The sequence below is a fragment of the Falco rusticolus genome, chromosome 12 (genome assembly GCF_015220075.1).
Source record: "Falco rusticolus isolate bFalRus1 chromosome 12, bFalRus1.pri, whole genome shotgun sequence".
Classification (NCBI taxonomy): domain Eukaryota; kingdom Metazoa; phylum Chordata; class Aves; order Falconiformes; family Falconidae; genus Falco; species Falco rusticolus.
The window spans coordinates 11,267,944-11,294,617 of NC_051198.1; the positions used below are offsets into that span (position 1 = coordinate 11,267,944).

General features: G+C 40.0%; 1 protein-coding gene across 2 annotated transcripts in view; it reads right to left on the reverse strand.

Moving 5' to 3' along the window:
- RMDN2 (regulator of microtubule dynamics 2) overlaps nt 1–24,331 on the reverse strand; it is a 51,655-nt gene extending 27,324 nt beyond the window's left edge. For both annotated transcript variants that reach the window (XR_005106968.1, XM_037405462.1), the window contains exons 1-5: nt 24,221–24,331; nt 23,247–23,713; nt 15,490–15,682; nt 14,449–14,551; nt 12,295–12,355 (exon numbers count right to left, since the gene is read on the reverse strand). Coding sequence is in view for 1 of the 2 variants with exons in the window: in XM_037405462.1 (XP_037261359.1) it covers nt 12,295–12,355; nt 14,449–14,551; nt 15,490–15,682; nt 23,247–23,701 (812 nt within the window). In the remaining variant the exon portion in view is untranslated. The remainder of the gene's footprint in view (nt 1–12,294; nt 12,356–14,448; nt 14,552–15,489; nt 15,683–23,246; nt 23,714–24,220) is intronic.
- Nucleotides 24,332–26,674: the final 2,343 nt, after the last annotated feature.

Sequence of the window (26,674 nt, forward strand, 5' to 3'; positions counted from 1 at the left end):
CTGCCTAATTTCTGTTGCTTTTTCCTTATTACTTCAACAGCTATAGAACCTACCATACATAAGGAATCTCTTGCACAGATGTCAATTGTACCTTCTTTGGACCCATTTTCATTGGCATTAAGACAACTTTACATTTCTGTATAGAACTAACAGAACTACAAAAGATATATTTAAGCAGCATAAACTAATACAGATTATTTCTCTAGATTTTTCAGAATTCTGCTTTTGTATTAAAGATTTTACAATGCAATATCAAAAAAATTAAACCTTAAAGAGAGAAATCAAGTTGAAGTCCAGAGAAAAACATGAGAGTTAGGCAAGAAATTGATGGAGTTAATTATGGTAACAGACCTGCAATCTGTAATAGCACATCCCGTTTTTAAGCATTACTAAACCTCAGCTTTCTTGAATTTCTTTCCATAATGTAATTATTCAAGCTCCAGTGAATCCCCATTAAAATGTCACCACTATCATAACCATAGAAATTATTTTATTGCTTACAGCAATACCTAATGGTTTTACATTAGAAATATTCATGCTACAGGTTGTTGCGTTTTCAGTCAGTGAGTGTTCCCAGGTAAGGCATGCGTGTTGGCACAACAGCGGTAGCTGAATTTCTAAGAGCTGCAGACAGACTGTCAAACACTGTTGAGCAGGACGTATGTTGCGACCAGTGTGCACCGAACAAAATCCGGCTAATGGCACCACTGCTTCTGACAGCTAAGGCTGCAGGGAGAGCGCGTTTCATATGGGAACGGGCTGCGACTGGGGGAAAAAGCAAGGGGTGGGGGTCAGGAAAGTTCAGGTATTTAGAAAGAGGGGGAAGGTACTGAAAACTTTATTAAGCTGAAGTAACTCAGGCAACATTTCCCCTACTGCTTTCACTCATTAAGTGCTAATCAGATAAACTCAGCATACCATAGCTAAACGGATTGCTGCTACAAAAGAAAACAATGAAAAGCGAACAAGCTAATCCAGCATCTTGCAGTATTTCTCTGTCTGAGCGTGACAAGAAAGAGGGTCTTAGTTTAAACCAGTTCAAAGAAAAACTTCCACTTACAGCTAAAATCTCTGGGGAGGGAAATCCCAATAAATTTTTCACTGAATGAAAAATAAGCCAACGTACTAACTTTAAATACAAAAAAATAAGAATGCCCTTCATGTATCAGCGTTGGGTTGTTTTGTTTTTATTCCTTTTTATACTTTTGAAGTGGGCTAGGCAGGCAATTGGTATAAATCAATTATTTAATATTTGGAGTTCTATGGTATTTCAGATATTCATTTCCTTTCTTAAAAAAAAAAAAAAAAAGGGTTTTTTTTCCCAGAAAATATTTTTAGGCATTTTAAATAATTTTCAAAAAGTTTTTTTAAGAAGCGCAAAGTTTATTTTCACTGATGCAAAGGGTAGCATTAATCATAGATCCACAGAATGGTTTGGGTTGGAAGGGACCTTAAAGACCATCTAGTCTACCCCCGCACCACGGGGAGGGACACCCCCCACCAGCCCAGGCTGCTCCAAGCCCCACCCAGCCTGGCCTTGAACGCTGCCAGGAATGGGGCAGCATCTCTGGGCAACCTGTGCCACCAACAATCAGAGGAAACGAGGATGGAACTAAGCAGAGATGCTGCCATCAGGTCCTTGTCATTCAGTCCACGTTCCCCGGTGGCCTCCGGCGGGGGCGGGGGGGGCAGCGCGGAGTCCCGCAGCCTCCCGCTGCCTTGTCACCTGCCCCACCTCGTGGTGACACCCGGGCACAGCAGGCACCCCGGGGCACCGGCCTCTCACAGCGCCTTTACATCGCCACCTTGTGCGCTATTAGAAAAATTAGGAGGGGAGAAATAAAAAAATTGCCATACAATAACGTGCAAATGTCCTGTGAAACGGGTGCAAGGTACGTGCTTCTGTTAGAGGAACGGCTGCTGGCTGCCTGCAGGGCCACCGCCTGCCTCACGCCCTCTGAATGCCAAGGTTAAAATACGGCTCGGACCTCCACTGAGAAAAATCACAGAGAAAACCGTACCAACAAGGCGCTGCAGGGAAGTGACCCAACGCTGCTCCCACGTAACGTCAAACACCAGCCACAGACATGTCAGCTAAACAATGATCACGATATCATCTAAATAATCATCTAAAGAATGATCATAACCTCATTAGGACAGAGCACTTCTGTTAACACACAAAAAAAAAAAAAATATTTCCAGGTGGAAGAAAAGTTACCCACACAAGCATACAGATCAACCATCCACAATTAACACTCCTTTTCCAAGTACAATTAACCTAACGCAGTAATAAGCCAGCACCACGTCCCTTTGCTACAAGCGATGTCTCTGAAACTCAGACTTGCAAGAAACAGCAGTCGACAGCAATGGATGCCAAGTGCCTACGCAGCCCTCACGTAGAGGGGTCCAGATCAAGGTGAATTAAGGTTTTCCCTTCTGGTGTTCCAGAATTTCTACACATATTCAGACACAGTAAAACTGTAAGGGCCATACTTTACCTGCTGCAAAAAGAAGAACAGAGGTTGATCCAGTAAATTTTATCAAGTCTGTTCGCAAGCAATCTGAACTTTAATATCAAAAACGCAGAGTTGCTAGCAACACAGACTCTGGCAACCACAGTTTATCCCATAGGAGATGGATTTACAGAAGAGATTTAAAGCTTCAAATTAAGATAAAGCCACAATAAGACACTCAAATATAGCAATTTTTACTTTTTCCCTAACAAATTTCACAGGGCCAAATTCAGAATTAACATCCATCTTGCCAGGCTTGTTCCTCCCTCTTCCATATCCCCTTCCATGTATCCCAACTCTAAAAAAACCTAAAAAAACTCTAAAAAAAACCATGTAGACTTTGGAAATGTGTGGGTACAGGGCTTACATTTAGAACTCAAGGTCTCCCTTTTAGAGGCCTAGTATGAACAGAAAAGTTTTTAATTGCCATTGGTATGACTTTGTAAACAGGAGGAAAGTTTGTGATATTTACTAACAACCAAAGAATTTAATTCATCTGTGTTATACCTATTTTTCACTCCTTCCTCTTCACATTTGGCATGTAAGATATTATGAGTATAGACTAACTAGTGTGTGGGTAACACAAAAACAATCCAGTGAAAAGAAAGTTCATTTCCATTCTGGTTCTGAATGCATTCTTGCATCTCCCCATCTCTGCACAGCTCAGTCCTGTGCTTCCCATTTTATTTCTTAGCCATCAACTCACTCACCAGTTTCACGCACTTATGTATTCTGACAGTCTCTGCAATGCAGCCAAGACGCTCAGGCTTTCTTTTTAATCCAGCTTCAATGAGATATCAATGCCTATGCAGGGAGATTTTGCAATTATATGACTGTTTACGACCCCTGTTGCATTACTCTTCCAGAGATCACAGTTTGGCATACTTCAAACTGTATCGCTTCCCTTCCATGGTATTTCATCTCTAAAAATTCATCTGACGCTAAGTTTCCGTGCAAAAGTAAAGTATCAGTTTGCTATCACCTTCCTCAGGCTGGTGAGGGTATGGGAGCAGTGGCTAAAAATGTGAAAGACTGCCAATATACAGAGTAAAATGCGCCAAGGTGCAAAGTGAAGTGTTTAGGTGGGCTTTGTTTTGTTTTCTTTTTTTTCTTCTTCTTCTTCTTGGAATATAACTGAGCCTACACTGTAGAAATTGGCAGAAATATAGTTTTTAATATAAAAAAAATCACCAAAGCACTGCAGCTGAGCTCCAGGGAAACATCAGATGTAGGACACACTTGCGTAGGTGACGCTTGCAAAAACATGGGAACCAAACCAGTATTCTAGTTTAAAAAAACCACAGAAGTAAGGACATATAAGAATTCTGGCTTAGTAATTTATTGCAACACATACAACATACCAAAACAAGGAAAAATGCTGCTGTTAATGCATTTTCACAGAAGTTCACCAGTAGAACATGTGGATGCCATTTTCTGCATTTCTGGCGTTGTGGAACCCACAACTGTGTTAAATTTCTGTGTTCCAGAAATGTAACTTTTATTTGTTGTAGCAGACATTTTTAATCATTATAGGTGCAAACACAGTCTTGAAGATACTGGTAAGATATAGTCTTCAGAAATGTGGAAACAGAGTGAAACAATAGCTTTCAGAGAGGGTAATACAAAAATTCTCCCTGACAGAAATGTATTAGGGGTCTAGATTGCCAGTACTACTTCCTCTGTGACCGTTCTGGTAAAAAATTTGCAGTAAATAGATCTTTTCACATTTCATACCCACCTCCTTTGCACTTGCATAAGGGTGCTGAAGTGTTTCACCAATGCACTGCTATTTCAATAACTTTTTCCCTGGGGATGCATGATACTCCTTCTCACAGGCTGGACTACAGACCTAAGCTCAGTCCCTTGCAAAGGGCTACTGTCATGCAAGTGCCAACATCTGATATCTTGCTTCAGCGGGGAGGAAAACATAGAGAAGAAAGATCAACAGATTGAGAACTTGGAGAAGGGACTACAAATGCCCTGAGGCATTGCAACAACATTTCTGAACTGGAATATTCCACTGACCTGCCCTATGGAAAAGAAAAAAAACAAACCAAAAAAACCCACCCAAAAACCAAAACCCAACCACCAACCCAAACAAACAACCCTCCACTAGACTGTGATTTCTTTTTTTTCCCCATGAAAAGTGACTTTCATCAGACCTAATCCCTAACCCCAGCAACCACACAGTCCTAATGCGTGACCTACCACTATTCTCTCTTATTTAAATGCTCTAACCAGAAATACACAAGAAACTATAGATCCCCCTGATCCACTTCCTACAGAACAAGTTACAGCTTTTCAGAAATGCCTTCTGAATTTGCCTTTCTATATTTGAAATTTAAAATTATTTTTACCAAAATAATGATGTAATTTAAGGATTATTGACTAAGGTTAAGCATAATTAATTAAACAACATAAAATAAATTGGACAACAAAGATTGCTGTAAAACTTTTTTGGTCTTCCCATGAATCAAATGCAGGGCAAATAACTACTAACCCAAACCCTTGTTACAGCAAGTTTTGACTCAAAGTATTTCTGCACAAGGTATCAACTGCTGAAAAATAAGACTGTATAACAGGAACAGATGCTTCTAGCTCCTAGGTTATTTGTCTCTTCTAAGTCTAATTAAGGGATAATTAAGGGCAGAAAGATGCATGGTATGGATTTAATTTTAAAAGTTGTAGTAGTATGATAATACTGTACAACATATTCAGTAATTTTAAAGAGTTTTGTTTCACCAGAGAATTATTTTTAAGCCATTGCACCTATAAATCTGACAAATTATCCATTATAATTCTGTTACTGAGAGTACACAACACATTCACTTCTTTGTGGGATGTTTCTGTAAAATCCCTTTGCACGTACACGCCACCTAATATGAAAGCTCTTCCATAAGAGCTATGTTTTTCCTGCTTCCGCATAGCTCCCCACATTCCTGCAAATACCCAAGTTATATGCATTTCAGAACCTGACTTTATCGTGCTGGATACTAATACCTCTTAAGCTTAAAAATTATTCCATTGATTGAATCCCAGGAGAAACATAATCCCGGTTGCATCAAAATAGTAATTGACTTTCTTAAGAACCGTCTTCTGAGCAGTTCTTTACGCTGAGAGACTTTACCATCTTTTGCTCGCAAGACACATGAGTTAAAAGTTTCTACATTTCTGAATACTTTCTTTGTGTAGAAACACAACTTTCTAAATTTCTGAATACTTTGTACCTCTCAGGTAATACAAAACACCTTCTGGTGAGACACTCCACTGTTACACACAAGCCTCACAGTATGTATGTCTAGACTTCCTCACTGCAACACGCTCTGCCTGGGACTATCACTTCTTTCAGTTTTGTATATCTAGTACAGCAAGTCCACTCAGAAGTCTAAGCCATACTAGCAAGTCAAAGATTCCCTAAACATCAGGTCTAGCCCAGGCACAAGCTTAGCACAAAGCGAACGTAGGGGTCGACATTTTGAACTAGTCTTGGAAATGAGTAACAAATACCTACAACTAACGAAAGCTAGTATGATTTCTATAATTATATCCTTCTCCATTTTTTTGCTTACTAATACAGGTCAGCCAAAACACCCAAGTAAGTTCTAATTATTCATGTAATCAACAAAGCCAATTCATTCTCTTCTGCAGTGTTCCCTCTCAGCAAGGGACTGTCAGCTCTAGAATCTGCTTCCATGGACAACCCTGGGCTTGTGAAACTTGTTTCTGTGCTTCTGAGCAACCCACATGCACATGACAGAAAAGTTTTAGGGGCAGGTGTGGTTCAGGGGGAGTCTTCACTTAAAATTACTAGGTTTTCACTTGATAACCTCACTCAAATCTAAATGAAACACATGCTGTGTGACTCCTATTAGCAGGTCAGTTTTATAGAGTAGCCCAAACTTAACAGCAGCGCTAAGTTTGTGGCAAACAAACCAAAGCTCAGTGCAAAGAACGATCTTTTAAAGCAAATGTCATGAACATTGTCCACATCTAGTAACCTCTCTGTTCTTCGCAAAACCTGTACCAAGGCCTCAGCAAAAAAGGAAGTGTGGGGTTCTGGGCAACAGCAGAAAAGCCTTCTGGACCTCTTCCAAACTCTTGAAGAAAAAAAGAGCAACAAACCCCCCACAAACTTTAAAACTCACTTGTTTTGCAAAAGAACTTAAAAGTGATTGTCAGTTTTAAATAAAAGCACTATTAACATGCCTCTACATTTTGTGTTTTCTGTAATCATAAAGCTGTAAAGCAATGCCATCTGAAGCAACTATAGCACCAAATTGTTCACACAGCACTTCCAATTAAAATCCGGACAATAAAGATGCTCCATGGTCCAAGATGAGCTGTGAGGATTCACAGCTATCAGCTGGGAATCACTGACCCACAAAAAGATTTTGTTTGAGGCTTGTGAAAAACAAGAAGGCCTACAAGTGGCTGATGCCAAATTTTGCATGCAAGTTCCTTCACAATTTCAATCATTGACATGGGTTGAAAAAAGCAACAAGTCACTCAGAATATTTACTCTGCCTCTCTTTAGGGTGGTCATACAAATAATAAAAGGTTACAGCTATGGTTTTGCTTTCCAGTGTTTCCATTTCCTTCTGTTTTTTAGAGGTCACCATTCAAAAAATCTGAAGGTTTTTTGATCTCATTGGCAACTACAATATTAAGTATGATCACATGTTTTCAAAAATCTGGATTTAGATACGAAAATTATTCACAGCTGCAAAAGTTCATTACCCAAATCAACTGACTACTTCAAGATAATTTGCTCTGTTGTTTCTGCATATATTTTATCACATTTAATTTGACAATGAATATTGGCTATTTGTCAGCATTCTGATCAGTAATTTGGCCACTTTGATTGTTGATATACTTCACAATACTGTTTTATAAAAAAATACAGGTGATCTAAGAAGATAAATGGCATTTTTTTGTTCTTAACCGAAGTAAATATGAGAAATAAGGCAAGACAGCTGAACTCTAGGCCTACATTAGCAAGAGTTTGCTCATGGGACCATTCTGTTAAATTCTCTGGCTGGAGACAAAAGATACATTCTACTTCCTAAAGAGTTTATAGAACTCCCATGAAACAGGAAAAACCCTGCTCTGGAAAAGGGATGTTTTTGCCAGTATAACTCCATCTGCACTAGTCCTTTACTGGAACGGTTATGTCAGTCAGGGTGTGACAAAAATGTATTTATGTGGTAAGCAGAGCTTTTCAGCAGCAGGGATAAGCTTCAAACTTTCAAAGATGTCTATTGCCCTAATCCTTGCTTGACAGGCTAAACCATTAAAATGTGCTATAAAGCAAAACACAGCAGCAAATGACCCTTTTTGCTGCAGAGGAAATAATTTTAAAGACTAGTTCAGCTCCAGTGAGGTGTTCTCTATTGACTTAAAAATCCAAAAGTAATTGACGCTAAAAGAGAAAATCAAAGCACACGGCTAAGCTAAGAATATTGGATGGGTGCTAAAGAGATATATAGATATATATGTATCTCAGAGCTGGATGGCATATTTAAAGATCTACGTATCAGAAACGCTAAATACAAACTGAATTGCAACTTACAAGAGACATTAAGAGGCACTAAGAAAAGCTGCTATAATCACAGCAGAAGTAAAAGAAACATAAGTGAAAGTACAGAACAATTAGGAAGGAGGAAATAATGACAAAAGATGAAAACAACAAGGGTGAATTCAATCTCTTCTTCACTTATATTTCCCCTAACCCCCAAGGGTTAACTGTAAGTAGAGAGCAAGGAACAGGACCAGGGAAAGAACAGGCCTATCATTTAATCCTCACTCATTTAGTAAGCCATGATATATTAAGCAGTTTAAGAGAACATCAGAAATAATGCATGAGTGGACAATATAGATAGCAGCTATACCAAACATGAGTTAAAACCTCAGATGTGCCGATAGGAAATATCAACCCCCCTCAGAAATAAGAAAGTGCAGATTAGCAAGAAATGAACCAAAACTTTCCTTAGTCAAGGTCAGAAAGGTAGCTAATACAGAATGAGAAACTTACATGAAAACCGAGAAAACTGTTCAACAAACAGATGGGCTTATCTTACACAGGCTAAGATTATTTACCTTATACAGCTTCAGAAAATTTTACGCTGGCAGAGAGATGAAAAGGAAGGATTTTGGTCTGAGACAGCATTGCTTTCACACTGAGCCTGCTTTCGTGCTGAGATGCTCAACTGCATATCGGATCTCCTATTACAGTCAATGGAAACCCTGTTCAATTCACAGGTCCCCAGCCTGGACACAGGTGCCTATTGCCACTGGAGATGCCCTAGGGCTTCCCACCGCTTCCACCTGCCGGCCTGCAAGGGTGCAGACCCCCGGAGGTGCTGTGTGGTGTCTGCCATACCATCCAAATACCCTGGCACATCGAATGGCACATTCTGCCTATCAACTCTCCATCCCCTGTAAGTGGAGGATGAGTCCCTCATTCACATATAGATACATATAATGGAGACAGTCAATCTGGAGCTGGGTACTGCCCTTCATCGCTGAACTTAGGTAAAACTGGCAAGCCATTCTTCTTTAAGTGACCACCTGTTAGTAATCCCAGTATTTTTGTGTAAGTATTTGTTCTAGTTTTTCATTTTTGTTTTCTCTCTTATCATCCTTTTTAACTATGGATTTCATATTACTTTTACATATTATTTCTTCATGCCTTAATTGTATTGCACTGTTTTCTGTTTACACAGTCTTATCTACTTATGATTTTAGGCAAAATTCTGTTTGCATACAACTTTGAGAGCACAGTTTTCTACCGGGAAGATTTCCTGAAGTCTTATTTCCTGTTCATGGGGATTAACATGTAAAATAATGTTTAGACAGACTCAAACAATCAGATCTGACATACAGCTGACCACCAAAATCTCCTGGGTAATGCAGAAAGACCCAGCAGAAAGGAAAAAGGCAAACATAGTTGCTATCTACAAAAAAAGGAAAGGACAGGTGTTACAGACAAACCAGCCTAAGCTTTCATTCCTAACATTCCAAGATAAATTATTCTTTCTGTCAGTGCAGAAGCATACAAAACAGCTCCACAAATTTGTCATGAACAAACAGTATCAAACAAATATATTTTTCTCTTCTGACAAGATAAATAAGCCTGGAATATCAGAGGAATGCAACAACTCGGATAATTTGACCTTTATGTGGCTTTTGACTTTATCCTACCTGATGTTCCTCAAAGTCTAACCATGGAAATATCATCTAATCACCTGTAGAAATGGTTGCAGAACTGGGTTTGTGGAACACCTATAATGATGCACAGGTTCACACGAAGTTTTGTGCTGGGTTCATTATCTTCCAGTAATTTCTTTAATAAAGTCAACGATTTCAAAAACCCCACAAAATAACAAAATACATGTAAAATAAAATTATAATCTAGGAGAGGATGCAAGCATTTACAAACATAAATGACCTCAATGAACTTGGGAAATGGCCTGAAACCAACACAAAATCAATGAAATGTGTGTAAAGTACCAAGGAATTAAAAAGAAATGTACATTTACAAAACAAGTCCATCTGGTTAAGCAGCAACACAGCAGAAAGGGATCTACTGGAACCACAGACTGAAACAGCAGCTGGCAGGCTAGACAAAAACATACAAACATCTGCCTGGAGCATGGAAGTCCATTCTGCCCAGTAGTCAGGGCCTCAGAGTGGCATAACCAGTATGGAGCATCACACTTTCAAAATCATGCATCAAGTCAGAAAGACTTGAGAAAAGAAAGACAAGCAAACAAAATATTAAGAAAAAAATATTACATCAAACTATTCAAATCTGTGGTATCCATCTATACCACTAGAAAGCCACCGCTTTAACAGTAACTGATAAACCCCTCAAATTCATTTGCAACCCAGATACAAAAAGGATGAAAACCGTAAACGATACAGAAATCCACTGCCTGTTACAAGAAGCGGTAGCTCACAAAACGTAAGATTTTCCTCTTAAACCTCTCAAAGAGGCTTTCTGAGCTAACCTCTGGAACCTCTCCTTACACTCGTCATTCTTCCCTTGCTAGACGTGCCTGCCAGTACAGGATTTCACATCTGAAGTCCAGCAGACCACCTACCTCTCCCTGAACAACATGTAAGCTTTTATCAGCACAGTTTCTGCCAGTGAAGTATTTATACTAGGAGATTTTGTAAGTCTTGTGGGCTGGGGAGGAAGCGGAGGGGCAAGACTTGTGCTCGCATGTGATTTTGTGGTTGCTTATACACACAGCTCTAGCTGAGATAAACACCAGCATTACCCTGAAGAAGTGACCATGGCTGTGGACAGGCAAACAGCTGAAATGGCTGTAAATTGCTTTCAGCAGGTGTTCAAGCTGTGGGCTTCAAATCACCTTGCACTGCAGAGTGATGCTCAGATGATCCTCTTTTGTTAGTTTTGCTGTCATGGTGGCAACCTCCAGCTGATCGGAATTAACAAACAGCTGGGCAAAGGCTCCTGTCTCAAGCTGCCACATTATAGACACCTGGGACCTAGGCTTCACCTCCAGGCAGGCAGCAGCATTACTTCCAAGATACGGGAAAGAGCAAATGAAAATCTGTCTGTGATGGTGAAGCTTAGTCAAGATTCCCACAGCACACCACTTCTAGTGCCCCACTGCTACAAAGCGAGTGTTTGGATCACTAGTTGTTATAAACAGAAGGAAAAAAAGGATCAGAGAAATACGGTAACACTCATGAACACAGTGTGGAACAATAACATAGCCATCTTTGAAGACGGAGACAAAGACCAAGCCAAAGTGTCACCTAATGAAATGAAATATCTTTGTCTAATCAAGTACCTAAACCTGAGCTAGCTGACATGTGTTCACTTTATTGGCAATGGAAATGCTGTCAGCTGAACCTCGGGAGAAATTCTTCTCACCCCATTACAGATGGGCAAAATGGATTCAGATGAACTGCACTCCAGAAGTGGCTGCTTCTTTTTAGATTGTGAAGGGAGTCTGGGATAAAAGGATTTGGTTTAGATATGCAAAAGTTAAGTGAGATCTCATCCTACATGTGTAATGACAAGATTAATGAAGAACATAGAAGCCAAAATGGAAAGGAAAAGCTAACAATATTAGAAAAGAAATCAGGAGCTCAGTAAAACTGATTAATAAAATATTCAGGTGAGGAATACAGCTAGAACACAGCAGAATTATATTCTCCCTGATAACATTGATTTGATAAAAAATATTTATATTTGCAGAGTTTGTTAGACCTGGCAAGGTCTACAAAATTAATCCAAGTGCCAAGTTTGGAGGAAAATTATACGATAAAACTAAAAAAAAAGAGAAGTTCGCTGAAGCTTCCATAGTCTATTTTTAAGTATTAGAATGTAGATAATTACAAGCAAAAGAAAGGACAAAATACAATGCTAAATTACATTATTTTGTGAAGTGTTGAAAGAGAAGGTAAATGGAAAACTATGACTTCTCTGAGCAATAACATACTGGTTTAAGCAAATACTCCCTTCTACATTTCATGGTATGTACTGGAGTATGGTTATTGAGTTGTTTCACATGCTATAGTAAATGCTTTTACAGAATACTTAGACCTTTCTAGCTGCTACCGATTATAACTGAGTTCCATAAAACCATGAAAAAATATTAATGAATAATTTATTAAATTGATGTCAAACTGTAGCATGATAAACGTCACTTGCTGTGGGTGCTATTTGGAGCCAAAGACAACTGGGGTTTTTTTGTTGGATTTTATAAATATAAGTTTTCAAAAATGCACACATTCTCAAACTTACCATTGGTGACTCTCAGCACTCCTGGCATCCAGCTGAACAGCCTTTTCAGCTTTGATCTTTCCTGTAAAAGGAATACAGTATATTAAAAGATTCATTGTACTCTTCCATGTTCTAGGCAACTCTCAAAATGAAGCAACCTGATGCACTTAGCTGCAAAGAAGAAACTGGTTCTTCATTTAGGTGGACAATGTAACGACCTGGCTTTACATTATTTACACATCCATACATACATATGTGCATCTATCTATACATATGTATATGAGTGCAATTTTTGTATTTTCCCTTAAAATCCAGTTCAGATGCAGCTAAACCAGGGAAGGATTGGACTGGACTGCCAAAGGAGGCCATGTTGTCTGTAACACTGAAGACCCTTAAAAGCTGGTTAGAGAAGCACCTGTCAGAATAGCCAGCGAAACAGTTTCCTGCCTTGGGTACAGAAATGAGCTAGTTGAAGTTCCTTTCCAGCACAAAGACTTACATTAAGTACTACTTTTAACTGAATAAAGATGACAGTAGGTGATTTGATCAAACCCATGCTCCCAGTAAGAAGTTCAGATAAGATGCTTGCTGTTTGCAAAGTCTCAGCTGCAACCAATTAAACCACACTGACATTTCTGTATTGCAAGTTAACTTCATAAAATAAAAGAACAGCATACACAGTCATCCAACCCAGTGGAATGAAAAAAACCATGAAAATACTGCCAGCTCCCCCACAGTCACAATCCCTCTGCATCACTTCCAAAAACTGAGATGAAAAGGCTGCCGCCACCCGCCGCTTCATAAGCATGAGCCAACACCTAAGACCCAGTTTCATTCCATCATTCTTTATCTCTCCTTGTCTTCTGCTATGCCATTATCTTTCATCAGCTGAGGCTACATGTAGTCACTGGAGCAAAGGATCCAACAACAGAGTTTACTGTTGTAATTTAGTTTGTGTCATAATCCTCACTGCACCGTCTGATTTCCATACAAAGAAGCCAATTTGCTACTAAAGCAAAGACAGTATCAATTAAATAGCTAAGACAGTGCAAGTCTTCATGAATATTTAGACAACGAAAGGATAGGGACAAGGACCTTGAATAAGCTGATGTTGGCTATGGAATACTTAATGATGGCACAAAGGCATGACGCTGCCTTTAACGATGACAAAGGGCAGCCAAAACTGCTTTGTCAGTGATGTCACTGCATACAAAACAAAGTAGAAAACAGGATCAGTGTCAAAAAATACAAAATAAACCAGACTTCCAATACACTTATAAAACCTGATTTGGTCCGTTGAAAAAGGGAGAGACAATGGAGAGACAAAAGAGAGAAATATTCCCAGATACAGGCAAAAAGGATTATTGTAAAAAGAGCGTGTTGACTGGAGGAGAGTGGCACAGGTAGAAAAGATGTAGGTTTTACTTAAAAAAATAAAAATAAAAATGGGGGGGGGTGGGGAGACAGGCCAAAAGAAAAAGGGAAAATGTAAACTGTACTTCTAGCCAATATGCATCCAGACAGTGAAAGAGAGGGCAATGCTTTTAAAAGCAACAAAGAAAAAGTGCTGTGAAGAGGAAAATCAGAACTTTGTTGAGGTTAAGCTGTCAAACAGGACACATGAGGAGAGATGCCTGGAAGCAATATAAATTGTCACACACAGCTGCTGTTTCTGGGTAATAGTTTTTCCAGAATCACAAAGTTTCAGCCCCACCATCCCCACAAAAGAGGCAGCTGATACGTAGCAGTGCTCCTTTGCCACAGGAAAGCTGAAAGACAAACCTTGACTTTGCCTTGGCATTTATTTCTTTATTCCTCGTGCTCTCCCAGAGATGTAATTCAGAAACTGCACTGACAGCATCTGTCTTTTTTCACATTGTGCATCCATCTGATTCTCAACAAAATACGGGATTTTAAGACACCATCCAGGGTCAACAGCCTTCAATTATGACCCACAATACCTCTCCTTCAATGATTTTTAATCTCTCCAGTGAGGAAACAATGCCCTGAAGTTGTATACTGCGGCAGTTTATTGCACAAAACATTATTATTACAGCACAAATGTTCCCATTTATTGGACTGGAAATTCCTTGGACTGGAAAACTCAACCAAAGTTCAAAGCAGGTTTCACCACATTCAGATGGCATTCCACATAAACGTTTTTCCTCTACTTACCATCAGTTACATATTTCCTCTTCTCCTCAGCATCAGCAGTCATCTCAAACAGATCTCCATAAGCACGTGCAAGTCTCCAAAGAAAGTCCACACAGTTTTCATACTGAAAGTAGAGGACAGCTGGGTAATTAAACTGATCAGAATGTGATTTAAACAGTTTCCTTTCATAATTCTTAAAACAGGTTATTAGAATATGGCATAAATTTTTGGTTATTTTGCATCCTTCTATACTGCTTCTAGTTTATATGAGAACAACCAGATGACGAACTTTTCATGACCTAAGGACAATATAATACAGCTTCTGGAGATACCCTGAGCCATCTAAAGAAGTTTTATTTCATAAACCAGTTTTAAAGTTGTTTTAATATAAAAAAATAAAAAGATAAAGCCGACAGATCCCTGCATGATGTGATGTGTGCTTTCTTCAGGGATGCCATAAGCACCACACTGACTCACAATTAGTATCTCATCTACCTTCCTGGGTATTTCAATACGTTAATGAAAACATAATCAGAACTAATGTTTGCCAAATCAGAAGAAACTGATACACTGAATTAAGCGCTATATGTGAAACCATTTTGAAATTTTATCTGGAGTTACATATGCGCAGAGTAAAATCAAAAGAAAACTTCACATGAAGTACACCAGAAAGGTATAAGCAGGCTACAGGCTCCTAGTTTGATTTCTTGAGAATACTAGGTCTGGGTACTGCTTAATTACGCAGGACTTTCTCACATAGACCATTCTGAAACCAGTAAAAGTAAGTATCATTTCTTTGTTGCATACAAGAATACATAAATCAAACAACATTTTGCATTTATTGAGCCCGGATGTGATATAAAATAATAAATCTTCTGTGCCCACCCAACATGAATATTGATGCCACCTTGAAATATTTCTTTTTCACTGTATTTTAAAAATAGGCATGCAATTTCATCTTCCATTCCTGTGTGCATTTTAATGCTTGTATTAAGGGAATTCTCAAAAGCAGTGCAAAGCATGACTTAATAGCAAAATAATATTAAGTTTACCCATTAATACCTTGTCATCTTTCTCAAGCAGCAGCCTGAAGCCCTCCTTTTTATCATCTTCTGAACCCTTGTGCAAATTGTCTACCTGCTCTAAAAGATTAAATAACTCCCCTTCTTCTGATTTTACAATGGCATCGGGTGATTCGATACATCCCTTTTCTTCCTCAGAGTCTCCTTCAGAATCAGTATGAGCTGTAAGATAACTAAAATCACAGAAAATAATAACCATCTTTTCTAAAAATATTGGTAAAGCATTGTTAAATTCAAATGCAAAACTTTCAGAGCACAATTTCTTCCAGTTGTCCAACCTTAAAGGAGTTTTTATTCACAGTATCAAGCTTATTATTATTATTGTTATTACAAGCTTATAATTATTATTGCAAAACCTTTATCTTCAAAGGGACAGCACAACCATATTCCAAACATAACAGGCAAGTAATTACACCATTCTGCTGCCTAATACTGCATTAAAAAAATGCAGCGGCATATTAGAAACACATGTATCCCTGTGTTTCAAATGCAGAACACTTTAAATCACTGATGTGTATTAAGACATGCTCTGTAACCCTGACTAGGCCTCTTCAACTCTTTACCTCAATTTCTTTGTTTTTTTTTAAATAGGAATGAGCTTACTGACCAAACCATAAGTGCTGTTAAGAATCACTTACACAATGTTTTGGTAAACACTTGTAAGATCTAAATATAAGCAGTACCACCACTGTGACCAATTCCTTTACTTTGACATTCTGAGGGTCAGAATGCCTGAAGCTGGGAAAGAGCTTATATTAATTCATTATGTTTAGTGCACAAGTACTCAGCACAAGCAGTCAAGGACAAAGGAATATTTTACAAAGGCCATAAATAACATACAGAGATAAGCAGGTGGCCTTACTGTCCAAAGTGCTGAGCGTACATTAGGGTACTCCAATTTCATATAGGAGCAGCTGAATGGCTCTATTTTTTAAAAGTACATCTTTTCTTATGTACAAAAAATGGACAGAAAAGCCTATTTTCTGCACTGCCGCTTTAGAAAATACTGCTCTCATGAGAAATAATAATGTAAAAATATCAGCTGCCAGGTTCAGAGATTCTTTAAATGGTAACTGAGCAGAAAAAGCATGAAATGTACCATACACATTAAGCAAGTGAATAATCAAAGTAGGCCATGACAGTCAAAATATAGAAAATTTTTTTTCCAGCAATACTACCAGTACAGCATGTTAGCAGTATAAATGGAGGTTAATAATCATGACTCCTAAATATTCTGTTTCCAATGTGTTGCTTTTAGAAGTGACCAGAACTAAACCATGAGCAGATATACTTACAGCCTGTAAATGAAGAAGTACAACTGCTTATCAAGGTACAAAAGTGCTAGACATGGCCTGACAGTTTCACTGCAAAATTAACCCGCTAATGTGGGAAAGAGGAGTCAGAATACATTTAGGTAAAACAATACATACATAAAACATGTGTACATGTTCAAACTGGAAAACAACATGGAGCAGAGCAGAGATGGGAAACTTCCTAGATTCCTACAGGTTTGTTTCACATAATCTTAATTATGATGAAGTTGATGATACATCCTATGTTGTATCCTCCAGAGTCAAAGTCACCGAACACTTACTTTGTTTTTCTGAAGCATCTTCAAAAGCACAGCATCTTGTTCTTCCATAGTTACACTGAAGTGGGTGCAGAGCTACATCATATATAGGCTGTATTTGTAAGAACACTAACTTGACCAAAAGTGCAAGGGATTTGGTGGGAGGGGGCAGTCTTCTAGCTCTAATATGTAATCCTATGACGTGAAGTATGTTTGGAAAGTACCTTTCCACAAATGGTTTGGATGCCCCAGCCCCCCTAATAAAGAGATAAATGCACTGAGGATTTGTGCAATTACCAACCTAAAATAAGGGTAATAAAACTGGTAATAAAACCTAATATAAAATAGCAACAGCTAAGCAGTTAAGGCAATTTCAAATTCCCACACATTACTGCAGTTGTATGTCTTTAGTTACAAGAATTTGGGCACTGCATCAAATGGAACCTAAGCGGGTAGATATGAAAGTAAGGAATCACTGTCTGGAAATCAGTGTTGATGTCATCATCTTTATCTTCACTGCATAAACATTTCCTAAGATTTCTATGATCACTACCGTTCCAATGTTAGAAAACAGACAAAAGTGATTATTAGGAAATGTTACTCTCCCAGCCAAAATATAAAGGCCAAGGCTGGGCTGACAGCCAAGCCTTGTCACTCCAAACTAGCCCAGCAGAGATTTTCAGCAGCATTGTATCAAACTGTCATGGTTAAACATCAGAGTGAGGCCAAACACCAAACTCACATGACATCAGATCAGTCATATGAGAATATTCATAGAGACACTCAAAAGGAAAAAGTGTGAAGTAGGTTGCTATCTAACAGATGATGTAAAGCCATAAGGAGTTAATAATTATAAACCTGTGTGTATATATATATATGTGCCACATATAAAGCCATAATTATAAAATACCATGGAAGAATAATCTTTTAAGATCAGACCATACTGCATCAAGCCTTTCCTCATTCCACTTCTTCTACTGAAACATGATCTCCAGACCACATTTGTGCTGAGAAACAGCAGAGAGGACAGGTCATTTCTTCCCCACTCCCTCTCACCTCCATTGTCCTCAGAAATTCTCTCCTGTCTCCTCTGTCTGCTTTATGAATTCTCAAAGAACTTAAATGTGGAGCAGACCTCTTAAACATTGATGAAAGTGCCATAAATTTCAATTTACTTGTCGATTGGCTTTAAAGAAGGCAAAACAATACCTATAAAACAACCTATGGGAAGTGAAAAACACAGCATTGAATAATTTTGTTCAGTGTAGGCAAGGCCAGTAATTCCTAGGGACTGCAACGAACCATACAACCCTGTGCCTGCTGATGTAGATGAGAAGAGATGGAGCGACACTAAAGGGCACAACCAACAGAGAAGAATAACATTCTCAAACGAAAGAAAATGTTTCCAGTCTTCACCAAGTTTGATCCGAAGTGCATACTGGTTTTCATAAGAAGGCCAGAAATTAAATGTCCTGATACCAAAATGTCCAAGGGAGTGCAAACAAGTGCTAGTGCTTAAGATTCAGCGTGCTAGCTACCCCTGAGATGTACCAGCATTACTCTGAATTCTTCCTTTCTTTCCTCAGAAAAATAACTTCATAGCGCCTTCAGAGGGTCGCCTCTTCCTTGTCTCTTCTACTTCGGCTCCAGAGCTGACACTGCTGCCTCCCAGCATTTCCCACAGGAAAAGCATCAAGGTGACAGGCAAGGGCTTCATGACTTATTCGTGATGAGTTCCCACCTCACTAGTCACACATGCCAGGCAAACTCCTACATTGCTCAGGAGTCACGGGGGTAAAAATGACAGCAAGTTAATTTAATCTAGTATAAAACATTAAGTATCACTTCAGCCATTTTGGCAAACTAGACATTTTGTTTCTGATGACATTAATTTTCTTACTAGTTCTCTGTTCGATCCTTATCATAGCTGAGATGTTTTAAGCATGAACACCTAACATTAAGAAGGCAATACAGGCTTCTAAAAAATAAACAGCTAGGATTTTTTCTAACAGCTTGGGTAAACTGTACTTCACCAAGTTGAACTGAAGCCAGTTTTATTACAAGATAGGAAGTCCTTCCAGCTACTTAAGGACAAAATAAGAGTGCAACAGATACTGATAGAAAACTATGGTAAGAGCTTGATAAGTGACGTCAACAAAGCAGCTAGCAGGATAGCAATTTTAGAAAAAAATGTTACGAAAAGCAATACTATAAAAAAAAAATATCAGTACCAGCACAAACAGAAGTGGAGACTAGGGCTGATGACAGTAATCCAAAAGGGAAATTAAAAAAAAAAAAAATGAGGAAGAGTCATTATGGTTTGGTTTATAAATATTTCCTATAACAGCACTGACACTTGCAATTTTATCTGGTATTTTCCTACAAGAGGTTTTATCAGATGATAAACAGAAAAGTGAATATTTACATGTGATAAACACATGGACCAATATTTGAGAAAATGAAAGAACTTTAAAAGCATCTACAGTCAGTGCCAACTTGTTTTCACCTTTATTACCAACAGATTTTATTTAAAAGAGAAAAATAGTGGTAAGAATGTGAGGAGCAATGGTCAACCAACAGGACTCAGTTGGATCACAAGGGACTGTTCAAAGTCCAAAGAACAAATAAGAACTGTGCTGGAGACTCACCGCACTGTGGTTAAGCTACTCAGTAAATCCAGGCACCTAGTACTGGATTAAAAAAACCCTGAGGTACATGTTATAAAACACCACTGTGGTATAAACTCACTTTGCTGGTTCAAAACCTGTGTTGGATTGCCTGTAAACTGGCAGACACTGGCCCTAACCAGGTATCATCTGTTCACAACACTTCAGCTTTTAGACAGATCAAATATCATCTGTTGTCTCTCTGCCAGCTTAAAAAAAATAACAAGCTGACACAAACACCTTCTCATCTGCTCCAGCTAATTCAATAGAAAGGTGATTATATGTCACAGGCTGATCTGGATCAAATTTGCACTGTATGATCCAGCAGAGTGCATATCCATTAGTAATGACAAGCAGCTTTTGAGGAAAAGTTTGGCAAATCAGATTCTTAGGACAGCCGAGGGCTGCACTGAAAACAAATGGGCAGCAAAAATAAATGAAAAAATGAAGAAATGGTAAGTGAAGTGATACTCAGAAGCAGACAAGGGAAATGTTTCTTCCTGCTGAATGTTTAAACTATTTCAAGGAAAAATTATAAATAAAACATCTGTAGGAAAAGGATTTACTGTGGTGAATCTTCTGATGACTGAAGCCAAACGTAACTTGAAAAGCTTGGATGCCAGGCCAGCTGAAGACCCATCCCAAACATGACACTGATGTCAATGGTTCATCACTGCTGTATCAGGAAGGAAACAGCTTTAAAACTATGAAGAGGAGAATTAGGTGACACTCTCCATCCAAGGTGATCATCTAGAAACAATTTACTCTGTAAATGAACGAGTGCTTGTTACACATTCTCAAATGTTAAAAGACTGAGGTTTTACTAGTACATGATGGAAACCTGAAACAAACCGTTAAGAATAGAATACAGAAAAGCGCAGACTAGAAATCGTAGGCTCTTCAGCATTCAGTCAATGTCCCATCCATTCAGTGTACCTTCCATTCAGGCCACCTGTCATTATGTAAAAACATCTCATTTATTAAAAAGCGTGTGATATTTTTCCTCTTAGAGAGGTATATGAATTTTGAAAGGCAAAACAGAAACCTTCTCTTCCCAAGGTGTTAAATACCAACAGTGACACTGAGAATATGACCAGAATATCACCAAAGCAGTGAGGACCACATCAGAGACTGTCAGCTTCAAATATTTTATGGAAAAAACAGGTAGCATTAAAAGCTTTTCTGGAAGAAGTTTACAAATCTGAAACCAATGTAGTCATCCAGTGTAAGTCCATAAAACTCTTAAGATTACTTCATCTGTCAATTCCCAGCTTCTACCCATTTGTCACTTAAAACCAGAAGTGCTTAACACAAGCAAAATCCTATCTTCTAGATCATAAAAATACTGCTGAGGCAGCGAAACATGTTGCATGTACTTTAGAATACACAAAGTGAAAAGAAGTTTAATCTGTAACAAAGAGAAAAATTATTTCTCTAGTGCACAAACTAGCAACTGAATACATTATTGTGTGTGGAATTCACCACAGAACAGTATAAAACAATAGACATGGTTATACATACAGCATATGAAGTGGTGATGCACATTAACTGAAAAAAAAATATTATTGTTATTGCCTGTCACAGCAAACTCTCACAGAACATGCACCAGTGTCATTATGGTTACAGAAGACCTCAGAAAAAGCTATATACACTGCAAGTGTACATATATTAGGATTAACAACCTATTTCCATCTGCAAGAGGAAGAAAAAAAGTACAAAAAGAAAATTACTTTAACAAAATGAATTTAGAGAAGATACCCAAAACAAGCATATCAAGTACAAGGTGTTAGTAGGGAAAAAAACACCTCTTTTCAAAAGGGATTAAAAAGTAGCATTGGAAAAGCACATACCCAAATGACTAACACTATCTATAACCTTGAATTATCTTCCTTCCTTCTGACTGTGCTCAAATACATGTCAGAGAAGGCCTCTCTCAAGGACACATTCAAAGCTCTTGCACACTATAATCACTCATATTGGATCATCTCATCAGCTTGTCACACAGAAGAACGTGAAGAAACAAGTTTCCTTGGCTAGTTCTCAAACAGCAGCGCAGCAATCCTGACCAAAAAACAGGATCTTCTCAAATGCTGGGTGTTGAATAAGCCCCATATTGCATCTGTGAACTGATTACTCATAAACTGGTCCTTTACCCTTATCTACATCTCCAAATATTTTATGCATAACGTAAAGGCCTCTGCAAACCAATTCATGGATAAAACCACCTGAGAAACTCATAGAACTGAAATGTTTCTACACGTGTGAAGGAGGAATGTCTTTAAATATCTCTGTCCATACTGAATACTTAAAATAAAGAACTGGCTCATAGTAGAACTGACAGATCTTAAAATATGGTATTAACATTTGAGTCTTGTGAAGTGTGTGGGCTGGGATGTAACACAACAAGAAACCCTGCCCACAGGAACTCTTAAAAAATAGAATTCAGTAATTATTATATGCAGCATGTTGCTGTCTTCAGAATATGACAGTTAATTAATATATCTTTAGAGAAAAAAAGTGACTCAAGATAGGCAATGCACAGACATAATGCTGCCTACATGGGTGCGTATAACACACCGAGGAGATGGTTCAAAAAACTCAGTTGCTATAAACATACCCTCATGAAGTTGCACGTAACTATCTAATCTGAGTATGTCAAAACAAAGTTGCAATTACGGGAGAGTAATGTTATCACCATTTTTACATTACTACTGGAGGGTATATTAGGGAACATTTGAGACGACAAGAATATGGTTCCTCTCCTGGGTTCCAGGTACATCTGATGCTTCTGCATGTTCCTCCCATGTATAAAAGATCCCATTAACCCCAATGGGACTACAAGGTGTGATCAAAACTAGGCATTTTCTACCTTACTGCGTCAGTATCCCAAATCCCTTGGTTACTTTTTAAGCCACCAGAAAGCGTATACAACAGCCAATACACATAACCATACTGCCGTCTGTACACGTATTGCATTTGGACAGTTTTCATAGCATGCAATACCTTTAGGCAGAACACTGTAACAACTCTCATCTTTACAGTCCACAGAAGACAATTATAAAAAGCACAAGCGCATTCGTACAGCTTGGACAAGCTCTGTCAGAGAGGCACAAGACAAGACTACTTTCTTACTAGAAGCAGGTTTAAAATTGCACCATTATTCTGAACTTTGCCTCTCATTGCACAGCTATGTAGCAATACCACATCAGATCGTTACCAAATTCGCCCTTACAAATCTCGATTATGCTTGGCATTAAGCCAACTTCAGCCATAGTGCAGATTCAGAGATGGTCACCCAGAGTTTCACCCAGTTTCCTCTGTCTAAAAATCACTAATCTGAATGTTGGGTTGTTTTTGTTTGGGTATTTCCACCCGAATATAGAGAAATGTAAAATATACATAAAACTTTAAAACAGCTCTTGTTTACAAAGTTTCACAGCAGTAACAACGTAATTTGCACTGCATGTGTACTGTAGTATACATAAAATATTATTGACTTACCCTCCTTCACTTTCTGCCTCCTCAGAGCTGGTAGTTTCTGGTGCACCAGAAGATGTCTCAGCTTTTCGCCGTTTTGTTGCTCTGTGTGATGGGCTAACTCTCTGAATATCTCCCTTCCCTTGAAGCTCATTTCGAACCAGCTCTTCAAGCTTTGGAATAGCTTCTTTCAGAAATTTCACCTCTCTCTTCAGTTCGTCCACGCTTACTAGCAAGCCATTCAATTTTTCTAGTATCTGCAGTTGCCTTCCATGTAAAACCATCACTGCTCCTTGCTCGTTAGGAGCTTCGTTTTGCAAGCCCACAGAGTTCAGCCTGTCACCTACATCTGGGAACGCAGGCACACACTCGGCTGCACCGAATTTTCGAATCTTACGGTACCAAATCAGCATCAGGCTTATTCCGGCCGTCCCTGCCATCACGCCCAGTATCAGTCCTTTATTTTCGAAGGGAGACATGTCTGCGCTCTCCTGAAATCGTGAGACAACAACAAACAGTGGGGAGTTTGAGATTTCTCCTAGTCTACCCAAACGACGTGCTTTGCTCGGAAGTGGCAGAAGCGCCGGGCTGGAACAACCGGCGGGTTGTTGGCGGTACAAAGTTACCGCGCCGTGGGGCCGCAGCAGCACGGCGCCGTACGGCAGCGGCACCGCCGGGGGGGGCGGGGGGTGAAGGGCACACGCGCCTGCACCGCACGATGGCAGGGCCGCAGCCTTCGCCCCTCACCTTCTCCACACCTTGGGATATTTTTGTTTTAATGCGAGAAACTCGTGTCACCGGGTTTTGCGCAGCGGCGGCCGCCCAGCCGCCAGGCCGGAGCGCAGCCGCGCAGCCCCGGCCACCCCGCGCCGCCGGGGCCCCGCTGGCGCCCCGCGGAGTCCGCGCGCCCCGCAGCCCGCCCCAGCCCCGCCGCCCCGGCAGGGGTCGCCGGCGGCGGCAGCACCATCCCCGGGCCCGGCGCCGCCCCCGTTACGTACCGGCGGGCCGGTCCGGAAAAGGGAGCGATAGCGAGTGCGGGCCGGGCGCGGCCCCGCCGCTCTCCCGCCGCGGCACGGGGGGCGGCGGTACCCGGATCGGGGGGCGGGCCCTGCCGGCACGGCCGCAGGCGGCGGGCGCTGCCCCGCGGAGGAGGGCGCTGGGCCGGGCCTGCCCCGCCGCCCTCGCACTGGCAGCCCCGGGGCGGGCGGGCGGCCTCCGGGCCAGCGGGGCCCGGGTGGGGCGGGCGGGTCGCAGCGGTGGCAGCCCCCCGGCGGTGGGAGCCCCGCCGAGCCTGCTTCAGGAGTGGCTCAAATTCGCTGTTGGAGTGCGGGTTTGCCCGTGTCCGTGTCCCTCTTGGGCCCGTGGCTGTTCCATCTTCGCTGCTTCTGGGCCCAGGGAAACTGTGTTTTTACGGCATCAGCTGAGGCGCGAAGCTGCAAAATCATGGCGAGCCGCTGTCCGGCTGCCAGAAAGAGGAGCAGCCCTGGCACAACACCGTTGCGGTTTTAGCCATCTAAGGGCCCAAAGCTGATTTCACCCAAGCCTGTTACAGATTGCCCAAAGTCTGGAGGAACTTGGCTTTAACAGGGTGCGGGAGGTGCTGCTCCTGCATCCCACCTGGGATATCACTGTCATCAGTGACTCACTAGACCCTTCTCTCCCGTATGACTGTATTTATTTCTGGATCTACCGCCTGCTTTTGGCCTTGAATGGCAGAAGGATCATTGCAGACAGCCTGCTGTGCCCATTCGCCTTCCTGAAGGCTTCTGGAGGGTGCTTGCGCACAACATCCCGGCAGAATCTGGAAAGCGTAAAACTCATGTTCCTCTGTGAGGGCTGAAGGAATGGCCTCGGCACCAACTGTTTTGCCCACAGACGCACACCTGCCAGTCCCCGCTAACGTACACATAGCCTTAGTGGCCTAGATGGAAAGTTAAAACCAGAACAGAAATTTCTAATAAGCTCACAAGTGCTAGTGCAGAACAGAGGCAGAAATGATGGAATAATCATCATTATGGAAACCACTGTATCTGTGCAATGAAAGAAACTGCTCCTCATCAGTTGCAATTTTCCTTAGCTATATCACTCAGAAACAAAGTATTTCTTAAAAAACATACTAACTGCCTTTAAAGAGTGAACAAAGTGTTTGTTAAAAAAGAAGTGCTTTAAAAAGGTACCAAGAGCTCAAGAATTTTCAGTCTTACTGCAAATTAGCAAATGTAAATTAGTCTAATGTCTATTCATTTTCAAATAAAAACTTCCTTTAAAATAACTACAGCTGCTATCTAATTATCCATTAAGAACCTGAGGATGAAACTAGCCCTATGTGAGACCAAACTACAACCTGAAAAGTAGAAATGTGTTCAGATGGAAAAACAAATACTGTTTAAGTGTTCTCCAGTCTTTCTAGTTACAAAAAAAAAAAAAGTATAATCTGTTCATATGTTTGTAATTCGACGTTTTTAAACCAAGGATAGAAATATCTTCAAAATTTTATGGATACTTTACTAAAATAAAATTATTTTAAAGAACAATTTTAACTATAAGTAATTGTTTTAAGTTACATAATCCATAAGCATTTTAAAATGGAATGGGACTACATGAATCTCCATGCTGATGGTATTACAGATGTTCAAGAATGGTAATAAAAAAATTGTTGGAGAACCTTTGTTTTCTCTTTTTAATACCATCTGCCAAAATCTTTCTATAAGTCAATTAAAACAGGAAAGTATTCTTAAAAGATAGTTAATTGGAGGGCAAACACAGCATAAAGATGAAACAGATTATGGATACAAAAACCTAAGCGAGTTTTTTCAAACGTTTTCCAAAGTGGCTGTCTCAGGCTGCAGGCCTTAGGCAAGCCGGCCTGCTTTCAAAAACAATGGACCAGGAAAACTTTTGTCTACAGTTGCCTGGGTGCATAGCAATTGTGAAAATCAGGTCACCTGTCTGGTCCCAAACTCCTTATTTAGTTTTCACCTGAGGCAATTTTACCCAGGCAGAGCAGGACAGAAGTTATCACATGTATGTAGAAACCTGCCAGAACACAACAGCATTCCAGGCTGGGGATCTAAACACAAATTTACCTGGATTTGACACAACTAAATTGGCCTAAACCTGATGTATGTTCTAAAAACCTGAAAGAACTGTTTTTTAAAAAGTATTATTCTTCTGGATGTGGATTTTTTCCTAGTTCCAAAGAAACTTTGTACCTGAAGTCCTAAAAAACATGCAAGTCCGGACCACCGCCTGTTATAAAATGGTTAGCCCCATGTATTTTTAGCCTTACTTCCTAAGAAGACAAAGCTTATGTCCTCAGGTTGTCTGTGCGCTGTTCTTCGGTCAGGCAATACCATGACACTTTCTCCACCCAGCAGCTCATGGACCTGTCGCTTAATTTCAGGCAACTTTGACAGAAGAAAGATGTCAAGATAGTGAAGTTTCAACAAGTT